The 12,144-nt window shown below is 34.6% G+C and overlaps 1 protein-coding gene across 5 annotated transcripts in view; it reads left to right on the plus strand.

Moving 5' to 3' along the window:
• Positions 1-12,144, plus strand: part of HOMER3 (homer scaffold protein 3) — a 74,464-nt gene that overhangs the window by 27,178 nt on the left and 35,142 nt on the right. For all 5 annotated transcript variants that reach the window (XM_072404632.1, XM_072404634.1, XM_072404633.1 and 2 more), the window contains 3 exons: positions 5,499-5,655; positions 5,735-5,866; positions 8,964-9,071. In XM_072404632.1, coding sequence (XP_072260733.1) covers positions 5,499-5,655; positions 5,735-5,866; positions 8,964-9,071 — 397 coding nt within the window. The remainder of the gene's footprint in view (positions 1-5,498; positions 5,656-5,734; positions 5,867-8,963; positions 9,072-12,144) is intronic.

Genomic DNA, 12,144 nt, shown 5'->3' on the forward strand with positions numbered 1-12,144 from the left:
TGGCTGCAAGCTTCCTGGACCATGAAGCAGCAAAGCAACAACAGTTTTTTGAACTCTTAGCCACTTTCAGCTTCTTTTCTTACAATAGAATAGGTGAGTTCAAATAAATAGACAGTGCTTTTAAATCGCTCACTAGACATCCACATCCTTCCTTCTGTTGACCTTAGAGAACCCTTTTGATCATGATGACACCACACATTCGTAGCAAAGAGAAAATCGGACCCTTCATATCTGAAATTTAAATAGGGCAGATTCAACAAGGATGTTGCCTACAGATGTTCTTATTATTGGTAATAAATGTGGTAATTTACATTATCAAAATGCACACAGTAATGTTAGTTTTTTTGGTGTCATTTTAGTTTTATGTGAAATTGTTTTTCAATTATATCACCTTTATCTGTAGACACTGTATGGATAAAATCTAATGTTTGCTTGCTCTAATATGCATTAAAAAAATGTGTGTGTGTGTGTATATGTGTATGTGTGTGTGTATATATATATATATATATATATATATATATATATATATATACATCAACCTCTGGACCTAAGGACTGTCAGCCTTCCTCTTGCAGCACCGTGGACATCTGGCACAGTTCCAGGGAACTGGCAGCAGGGATGTCTCAGCGTGCATTTAGTTTAGCAAACAAGCTAACACCTGTTTCTGCAGAACAGCACCATGAAAACATTAGTGGCCAAACAGTGTAATGCAGTCCCTGTATTGTAATGCAGTACTGAAAATGCGTTTCGAAATTCATGCCGGGAAAATGAAGGATCCGGATTATTGATGACCGGATTTTCTGTGTGTTTCTGTGTCAACCTGTGTTTGTGTGTGTGTGTGTGTGAATACCATATTTTAACATAATCAATAGATCCAGGATGGTTGGCTCCACCTCTTACTGTGTCCTGACCTTCTTTATTAAATATGAATGCCTCTTCACATCCAAAGACTAAAAGGGATTTTAGGAAAGTGGAAAAGACAACCCAGACTGTCAGGATTGCTCCTAAAATTTCTGCCAAATCTGCCAGGGCTTATGGCAGGTTAATTGTCAGGGGGAAATTTATATTCTTTCACTGCTACTTTGATTTTGAAGATGTATGAAGATCAGTAAACCTAAGATACCTTTGCCGTGTAATTTGCCAGATAAGCTATTTTTGGCATGCATATACCTGTTACATTCACTACATTTATAACACTAAATCATCTTTTCTCTATTTGCATTCCCTCAAAAATATTTATTTATAACAGCAAACAGTTTTATCAAAAATTGAAATGTCATCAATATTAGAAAGCTGTTCATAAAAACCTCTATTGACCATCAACAGACTGAAATAGGTAAGATGTTCAAATATACAACTGCTAAGCTGTTGTCCTTCAACCACAGAAAGACCTACAATGTTTTAAAAGATTCTATCATCGTGAGCGGTTATATCACCTACCTACCATTGTTACTTGACTGGGGAGAGTATCGTCATGGGTCCCCTAGATTCCAACATCAGTTATCATCTTGGATTTCAGTGCTAGTAGAGCAAGTATAACTATAGTATATTATTTCATTGTCCATCCATGATTCTAATAATGTGCACAACAAAACCATAGCACTTTTGCTGTACAGAGAATTAGAAATAATAACTGTTCTTCTCGCCATGCTGCAAAACATTCCAAACCACCTTTTTTTTTTTTTTTTTTTTTTTTTTTTTTTTTACAACTGTGTGTTAATTTTTACACACTTACTGGTGTCACAAACACAAAAGCTAACAGTGATACAAAGCTAACATAGATTTTACCCAGCAATTCTGTTACATCACTCCACTTGTTCTCTCCATCTGCCTAAAATGTTCCTCCTCCATGCCTAAAATGTTGAATGTTTCATACACTCAAAACAATATATACACACACAAACCCACACATATGTACTTTGTCTAGTAGTTCAACAAATACATTACAAATCCAAAAGAACTATAGATAGTAGTCTAAAAATAGGCCTAAAGGAAGGAGTTGTGTCAAGAGATTATCAGATAAGGTGTTTGGGCTGAGTGGAACCAGTTGTACACTAGTAGAACTGATGAAGGGGAACAAGCCTAGTTGAATGTGACTAACTTCTACTAGTTGTAAAATGACCTGGATAAATGAAAACCTTAACAAACATGTTTTTCATAAGATTGCTGTATCAGTGGGATAATGCACACATATTTTTAGACGTGTCTTGCAACCCTTTAGAGCCCACTAATTGCATTGATCCATTAATTTTGGCAATAGCAAGCTGGTGGAAAGTGGCTGAAATTAGCAGTGTTTTTCCTCCCCGCTGAGCCCCAATCCTTATCCCAGGCACATCATGAGAAATGAAAGTAAAGCGGGGAAATCATTACATATCATGCAAATCTTTTGCAAGGAATATCGCTATTCTCGGAAATGCTTGCATTTCTATTTCTTCTTGTCCACTGAGTACTAGCTAAATAACTCCTTATAAACTGGTAAAAATGACTTTTTGTAAATGTGTAAAATGGTCAAATATTATAGCCTTTTTTAAAGAAATCTACATTTTCCTTTGATCTCAGCCAAAAGGAATTATCACTTTATGACCCAGCCATGATTAACAGGGAGCATGTGCATCTTACTTGGAAATTCCCCAAGACTCAATTAAGGGAAGCTTTGGTTTGGGTCAGATTAATCAGCTGTCATTTCATCTGGGTCACACGAAGCACACAGTGAAAATCTTAATGCTTGCACCACTCGCCCCATCCTTTGGGAAAGAATCTGCCTATTAATTAGGAAGTAAGTAATTAGTAAAACAATATGCTTCTTTAACAGAATGCTTTTTAATCAATCCACCCTTTTTAGTCTTGGAGTGAAATAACGACTTCCGTCCTACTGTATTCGTCAAACTAAACATTGCTTTAGCTTAGACTGTATTGAAGCTGAGCAGAGTTTTGTCTCATGTTGTATTTTATTGATGTAGATGTATTTTTTTTGCAGTTTCTAAATTGTGCCAGACTGCATATGTTGCTACAATAAATTCAAAATACTAAAAAAAATGCTGCCATAAATCAGCATATCCATATGGTATAATTATCTCATGGAAATATGACGGTTTATGCAATGTACCCCTTCATGTCTTACCTTAGAAAGCAGGGATTCTTTGGTTGTTTGTCTTTTCATTAACCACCCGGCTGTTTTTGGGTGGTTACTGAAGAGCTGGGTCACAATACAGGGGCTGCCACCCACCTACACTTCTTTTTCAATCTATTTAATATCAGCTAAATGACATAAAATATAGTTATGTTAAGAAAATATGATGGTGCTCAGTATTTTACTATTTGCTTTATAAAAGCTGGAGGAAATGCAAAACACGACAGTTGCTAATTTTATATTTTATTATCAACTTGCATTGGAAAATGAAAACAATCTGATTTGTTACGGTTGGCAGCAGCCTGGGCTGCACAATGAAATTTGCTAAATGGTTTTACCAAAGTATTTCTACGTGAATGCTGTACTCCCTGTAGAAGGGAGGCCAAAGGTACAATTGTCGTTAAAATATTTTTGTTTGGGGAAATTTTAAAAAGTTGTTTATAAGTGACAAAGTGTCATTAACATTAAATGTCGATTTGGATAGATTAGCCAAAGTTTTAACCAATTTATTGAGGTGGTTGAAGAGTGAAGAGTGGGTACCACAATGAAATACCATCACTATATGGAAAGCAAATAAAATGTGTAGTTTAAAGTAAAAAGCCAACCTGCAGACATTGAAATGTTTACTTAATTTTTTGGAAATGCCTTAAAATTGCAATGACGACTGCTGGTGTAAAGCAACTTTTGTAATGTCATTGTTCATGTTTGTAATGTATTTTCAAGCCATTCTACCTTTTATAAGCTATTGGTTTTTAGGGATGATTGACAGACTCAGTAATCAATAGCTAGGCACTGGAGGGGCAGACAAGTCATACATTTAGGAAACAAAGTTGTTCATATCAGCGTGGCCCAGACCCCTATTGGGTACATTGACTCTCATGTGCAGAGACTTGAGGTTTCTGGCTCTCTGTTCTCACCTGACATTATTGTATTTTTTTGCATTTGCAAAGCTTTTGATTTTTTGTCTGCGTGCATTGGATACAGTGCACTTAAAACCAATACAGGCATTAAATGTTTTATTCTAATTTACTTTACAGCTATTCATAGTTTAAATGTCAATGCTATATCTCTCAGCAGTGTAATACACATTCTCGACTTTGTCTCAAAATCAGCATGCAAATGTCTTCTTTTGAAATAATGGTGCAGAATACCACTGAAATCAGAATGCTATTTCACAATGGTAATTGCCCAGTGGAAGATACTGACTTGCTGTGACATCCTATATGGTAAAGCTCACACTGATCAAATTAAAAGAACCATTTTTAGTAGTTGCATTTTTATTTATGTGTATGTATTTTAATCTTTGTTTTATTGTCACAATTAGGTGGTCTGCAAGAAAGCGTTATTATTATTATTATTATTATTATTAATAATAATAATGCCAACTTGTATTTATATAACGCCAACATATTAATTGCTTTTTCCCCCTAATTGCAAGGTCTTGCTTACAATTCTGGGCATATACATATAAAACATCAGCTAATAATGTGTAATGTATTTACTGAAGTTTTTTTTTATTTTCTAATGTAACTATTATTGCAACAAAATTAGTGCTGATTTCAACCTCCCATAACCCCCTGTCAGGCAGCCACCAGATAAGCAGAGGAATAGTCTTCACTAGTAGCCAGACAGGCTGGTTGCACTCATATTTGGTGACGGGGAATGTGAACAGGAAAAACAGTAGACTGAGTAGAGTGATGACTTGGTCACTTTTCTATTTCTCTGTGGACCAATCGGCTGGTAAAAAGTTAGGTAATATGCCAACCTTGCTACTTGTCTTTGCGCTGAAAAGGGTGACATCACCATCATGTTGCTATTCTTTATTGTAATACTTGTTTCCAAATTAAAGTTTTGGGGGGGGGGGGGGTATGGCCTGTGAATGATGCTTTTGCGGCCTCCCACGTAAACTTTACTGTGAGACACCCACACACTGGAATTTTACTATATATCAGCAGATGAATGAGGACTGTAAACTTGACACTGTCTCTCAAAGTCCATCATTCTTTGTATGGTGCGCTAGTGAAACCAGAGGTTGCTATCTTAGACCCCGCACCTCGTTCATGTACATGGTGGGTCAACCACCATCAATTTTTATTTTAGGCCACAATATTATGGTGCCTGTGCTGTTGCCATTACACGTGTTTCATATGTGTTCTCTCCTCTATCATGTTGATCCTGCTTGAGGTCAAAACACTGGTTTGATCCTATTTGTATTGTATCTCTTCTGTATCTCTTCTCTTTGATCTGTAATATGTCTTCACTCCTTCATTTTAACCAAATACCATTAAAATATTTAGATTTGGAGAATTAATAATTTTCTCTACCAGCAGATCATTATCACTGATCAGTAATTATCTCTTTATTACAGGGAACAACCCATTTTTAGCACTCGAGCTCACGTTTTTCAGATAGACCCAGTTACCAAAAAGAACTGGATTCCAGCCAGCAAACATGCTGCCACTGTGTCCTACTTCTACGATGCCACAAGAAATGTGTATCGTATCATCAGTGTGGGTGGCAACAAGGTGAGTCACAACACATTGTATCCAGAAAGAATGAAAATTATAAAGAAGCATCTTCTAATCATGTGTCCTTATTGTGCAGGCCATCATCAACAGTACCATTACTCCAAACATGACCTTCACCAAAACCTCACAGAAATTCGGACAATGGGCTGATAGTCGAGCTAACACAGTGTATGGTCTGGGCTTTGCTTCTGAACAGAACCTGACCCAGGTAAAGACTTACGTGCCCTTATACTTTCTGAATTGGAATGTAGCTTGTGTTGAGTTTTTTTTTTAGAATGGATACTAACACAATACGTCTTATGTATAGATGCTTGTGTATACAATGCAATTGTATATAGGCATGAGAAAATAAAAGGGATAAGGATACTGTAAATAGGATATTTAGATTGGATATGTCAAACTAGTGCTAGATAGACCTGCATGTGGTCATTTTTGGTTCTTCCCAGTGGCCCTTTGTGGTTTAAAGAATTTAAAAAAAAAAAGCATCCCCAGCTATTCTCTAGATGTTAGCCTGCACTTCTTTACATTTCAAAAAATGTTTTATGGGCACTTTCTATGGGATTTTTATACTAAAAATTGCAATAAGTCAATTGCAAAAAGTCTTTATTCAAACATGCTATAGCCTTCTGGAATATACTGGGCTTGGTAATGTGGATTTTAGTACCAAAGCTACAGTTCTGTCAAGACCTGACACTTTTGTTACAGGGTGTGGATTTCAGTAAGCACCAAGTCTGAAGTATGTAAATCAAGATTGAGCATAGTAAAGCTTACAATTAAAATGAACTTTTACTCGTAGATTGTAGATAGTGTGTAGCTAAAATTCAAAGAAAAGTTAACTGACTATATCACAAGTCTGCAAAAGTTTTCTCCTAAAAAAATTGTGCTTCTATATGCAAAGTAGATACCATCCTTTTAGATGTGTTAAATGTATGACAAAGTGTGCTTGGCTGAAGAAGATACATTAAATGGTTGTCAGTGGATCATTTATCTAGCGCACCAGTATTACATATGTCGCCTACTAAGGGCTGCTTTTGAGGTTGAATGCATGCATTGCAAAGAGTCAGTGGCCCACTTTTGAGTGCAGCAAGCTAAAGTCATTAACCTCATTTAGACAATGAAATATTAAAGCTTTGTTGTAGGTATATAACACTGAACTATGATCCCTTTCTATATCAAATCTTTGGGATATAGTCACTGTTCTTAATTGTGAATACAGTGCAAACTGCTTAATACACAGTTTAAATAAAGATGGCTTCTGTTTTATCCGTAAAATCATTTTTAATTCCTTGTATGATTTTGATTTAGCCATAATTTCCACCATGTACCACAGGTATTCTTCATCACTGCTGCAGCTACATGAGTACAGCAAGACCCAGGCATATTCCCATCTAGGTGCTTTTACAATAAGGAAAAGGCAGGAAAAGTCATTCCTTCTTATGCACTCTGCTCATTCCTTCTGTCAGCACCTACACATACAGCAGGTCCTAAATGACCTATTATGCTGGCCGTGTTACCAGGCTGATTTCTCTTGAATATGGCAATACAGTAGGTTAATGTTAAAGCTAATTAAATGTCTGCATGAAACCTAATACATATTGAGGTCCATTTCGCTTTATGCAATATTTTAAGGCATGTTTAGAGTATTTTTCCAGCACAACTACAAGAAATAGCCTTTAAAAACCCTACATTTACAACTGGTTGTAAATACCATTTTATATATATATATATATATATATATATATATATATATATATATATATATATATATATATATATATATATATATATATCCTTAAAGACTAGTAGGGGTCAGAGTTAGGAAACAAAACTGGAGACTGTTAGCACACAGTTATGATATTTAGGAGCAGTGTGGTTTTTATAGTGTAGTAATGTAGTACCAAATTATGTGCAGTATACAAAATTAATTTTTTTTTAAATTTATTTTTAAAAACCAAGCAATTGTATTACACATCTTTGACACATGTTCTGCTGTTGCCAAAATTAGTTGTATGGTGCTTCTTTGCTACCACATGGTGTGGACAGCTTGGTGTTATCAAGCTGTAATTCAGTTTCAATGTGCATGATACAAATTCTACAGCAAAATGTCAGGGCAGGTATATGTGGCCTAAAATGCAAAATAGTTTGAAATAACTATTAAAAACGAAAAAAGAAAAACATCATCAACGTATTGGCTCAAAAACGCAGATGACCTTAACTCAGTCTTATTGAAATGTTAGGGTGTTTACCTGTACAAGTGATTCAGCTATAAATTTTGAAACATTTTTAAGAACTAAAATGTTAAAACAAAAAAAACTAAAAAAAATTGTATTGGCATAATTACAAAAAAGTTTAGGGATCTTTCCAGTATCACAGAATTCATAAGCTACCAATAGCAACTAAATACAATGGTTTACATGAATTGTTTTATTTCATTGCCATGGTTTTTCAATAAATTTAATAAAAATGTGTTTCTTGTTTATTGTTATACCTTGGACCAGAAAAAAATCACACTTTAAAATTAAACCTGGATGAGCCTAAACCTTATATCTTTATATTTTTTCTATAAGAGAAACTATTCTTTTTGTTTCAGTGTAGAAACAAAATACAAATTCGGAATAATGTTTATAGCTTATTTTTGTGTTAGAATAAAGCTGCGCACACACGGTCAATTACTATCTCAGCTGTACAAATGCTAAATGTTCACTGAAGACAATCACATTCTTGAACAACAAAAATCCACATCTGTTTACAGCTTTATACCTATAATTAATATATTTTATATGTGGTATATTTTCAACACTACAAAAACATTATTTCTCCTTACAGCCCTAAATGGCTTGTTATTACATGGTAAAGTGCATCTGTGTCCAAGCTAGAAGCAGCCTTAAATACATTCGATTATAAAATATACATTTTTTTTCTTTCTTTAAAAATATGTATTTATCTGTGTAATTTACACTATATATATTACCTAGCACCCGACTGGAAGGTAATGGTAAATGTCTAATGAAATACCAAGTTGCCACTCCTAAGAACACGGCTGCTAAAACAGCAATCAAACTGAAATGGTTCAGAATTCTTTATTTATACTTGTACACCTCATATCTGTTACTTGCAATGGTAAAAAGCTTGGTATCTGTTGTTGCTATTTATTTAATGATCTGGCATAATGGATCACTACATTATGTCATGGGATAGCTGAAATGAACAAACAACTTTATTGGGCAACAAAAATCTAGTGTCTATTTAGATATTTACTGTGAAAATGCAACCCTAACTTCCATTTCTTTCTTGGTGTCTGAAAGTTTGCAGAGAAATTCCAGGAGGTACGGGAGGCTGCTCGACTGGCAAGGGAAAGATCTCAAGATAAGACCGAGCTAACAAACCCAGCCCTTAGCATCACTGCACAGCAGGTAAGGCATCCTTCATACCATTGTGGTGGAGAGAGCAAACAGGCAGCTGTTCATATGTGGTAGAGAGCGAGACCTAAACATTTTAAATGGTGCTAGTGACCTGCAGAAGACTCTAATTCTTATAATTCTCCAATGGAAGTTAAAAGTTTAAACTTTTATAGCCGTGTTTGTGTTTTTGCAATACAATCTTTCCAAAAATCATAGTTCAGCCTTTAAAACCAAACCTGTAATGGGGAAGTAAAAGGGGCCTCTTCTTCTGAACAATACTCGATCTCTTGCTGTCATGATGTGATCCAATGGTTTGAATGCTTTTCTGAGGCACTGACTTGTAATAAGTAGGCTAGAATGAAGGAAGTCTTCATAAATCTAACTCTCCTGATCTGTATACTTGATTATGTCAGTGGCTTAAACAGGTTTCCATTAAATATACATAGCCTGATACAGCATGTTTTACATCTTTATCATTTTTTCCTATTCATTTTAAGAGCAAACTAGTGTTATTTAAATGGTATGTACCAAATCACTCCTACCAAGATCTCCTAATAGCTTTACAATACCTAGTACAAGTTAACATAATTTTATAATTATTTTTATATCTCTATATCTATTAATGCTACATTAGCAATTAACACAAAAGCATTGCTTTGCCTCCTCATTGTAACAATGCTTTATCACATTACACTTATGCAGACTCCTGTGATATTAAGATATTTAGAATATTTACCAAACTTTGAATTCACCAAAAGTTTTGAATTACCAAAGTTTTGATTCACCTGGAATGTTTTTAAATGACTTTTTTTTTTTTATCCAGATAAACTATAGATATTTTGTTATAAATTATTTCTTATGTCATTATTGAAAAAAAAATTATTTATAACTCTGACCAGACCCTCATAGACTTTGCTTCTTTCTCTCTGTGGCAATGGACACTGTCAACGCCACATTCTGGCAGTATCATAGCCTGGCGCTTCATCATCTATGACTGTGCCAGACGTTGGAGAGACTTCTGGATTACCCACTGTCATCTCAGGGCATTGAACAGATGGGAGAAAAACTCACTGTTGGTTTTTTAAACAAGCTGTTACATGATTATCTCCCTGGAACTCCAAAGTAGCACAAAGTTAAATTAACATGAAAAATGTGGTTTAGAATCGATTAACCATTTTGAAACAAGATGTTTTCTCTGAAACTTCTGTTACATTTTCTAAAACACTGGTACATATCTGTGTCTTCGCTCTTTTTTACATTTAAATTAAATTGACTGTACAGTTAACCCTCCAAGGACCTCTACTTTTTTCATTGTAGGATAATATTTTATATTTTGGATAGCTACAATTTTTTGTCTACATAACTTTTGTTTTAGCATATTTGAAAATCATTTTTGGGGAGATTGGGGGATTTAATGCAATAGCCGATAAGAATACATATACTTTTCTTTCACATAGTCACACTAATGTGTGGTGCAACATGGGGAATTTGCACACTTCTTTTAATACAAATTGAATGGTTGCTCAGATGTGTCCTCATAGAGGCTGTAGAATCAGATTACATTATAGTTTGACCGCTTTATTTACTTTTCTTCAATTTACTGAATAGTAATAGTAGACTGGAGTTCCTGTTTCGTCACCTAATAAAGTTTCTAATCGTTAATTTATTGTTTAAACTGCAAACAGGTCTATTACACATTCATATATGCCTAAATTGTAAATGCCTAGAGTAATAAAACCGTTAAGTCAGAAAATCAGATCTGCTAATTTCAAGATAATATCACATACTTCATTAAAGGTTAAAAAATTTTTATTTTGGAGAGGGATATTATAAATTCATTTATACAGTGCCAAAGGAAAAATCTACAATACATAGCTTCTTTGAACACCAATCAGTCTATGACTCTGTGTAGTACTTTGGCTGCTGAAGGCAATCTGTGTAAACTAAGCTCAGTATTCTATTAGTGACAGGATCTGACATCTGTTTGTCCCAAGAAAATGTATGTGCTGAAGAGTAAATTGCACTACAGTAGAGTACATCTGGCAAAACTGTTTCCCTAGCTCTAAATAATGTTGACAATTGTCTGAAGAATGGGTAAATACATAAACATTTATCATACCTGATGTAAAATGTATCCACATAGAATCCGTATGAGAGATAAAGGAGAATTTACAAGCTAATATTTTTAAAATATAGGTTAGAATGTCACTAAGGGATTGTGTTTGCTTTCCAATAAAGGTGTTCAGTTATTTGAAATACTTGTAAGTGTAGAAAGTCGCAGAGGTTTTAATGCAACAAGTTAAGATATCGGCATTACACAAAAACATCAGAGATAAAATCTCCATGCATTTCCAGAAAGTATATTGACCCTAGATACAAAAAGAATGATGAGTAGGCGACCCAAGATATCCCTAAGATGTAAGGTGTACAAGTCCATGTTCTGGATATCTTACATTATCTGATAATATTACGTTACCTTAACCAATGTCATTGTTAAACCTTGGTATAATCAACAATTAAAAGGATATCCACAGATATGCCTATCTTTCCCAAGTGACATGTTTTGTGTATGCTTCTTTTTATTTATATATATATATATATATATATATATATATATATATACACACATACAACTTTTTTCTCATTTCGGTTCTGTATATTACCGCAAATAATTATAAATCAAACAACTCAGTTGAACAAGTGCAGTTGAACTACGGACTTTCAGCTTTAATTCAGTGTGTTGAACAAAAAGATTGTATAAAAATGTGAGGAACATTTTTTTTAACATTTTTTTAGCATTTGTTTAACACAATCACTTCATTTCAGGGGCTCAGAAGTATCTGGACAAATTAAAAAGCTGAAAATAAAATGTTCATTTTCTAATACTTGGTTGAAAACCCTTTGCTGGCAATGACAGCCTGTAGTCCTGAACTCATGGACATCGCCAGATGCTGGGTTTCCTCCTTTTTAATGCTCTGCCAGGCCTTTACTGCAGCGGCTTTCAGTTGCTGTTTTTCTGTCCGAAGTTTAGTCTTCAACAAGTGAAATGCATGCTCAGTTGGTTTCAGATCAGGTGACTGACTTG

The sequence above is a fragment of the Pyxicephalus adspersus genome, chromosome 3 (genome assembly GCF_032062135.1).
Source record: "Pyxicephalus adspersus chromosome 3, UCB_Pads_2.0, whole genome shotgun sequence".
NCBI classification, from domain to species: domain Eukaryota; kingdom Metazoa; phylum Chordata; class Amphibia; order Anura; family Pyxicephalidae; genus Pyxicephalus; species Pyxicephalus adspersus.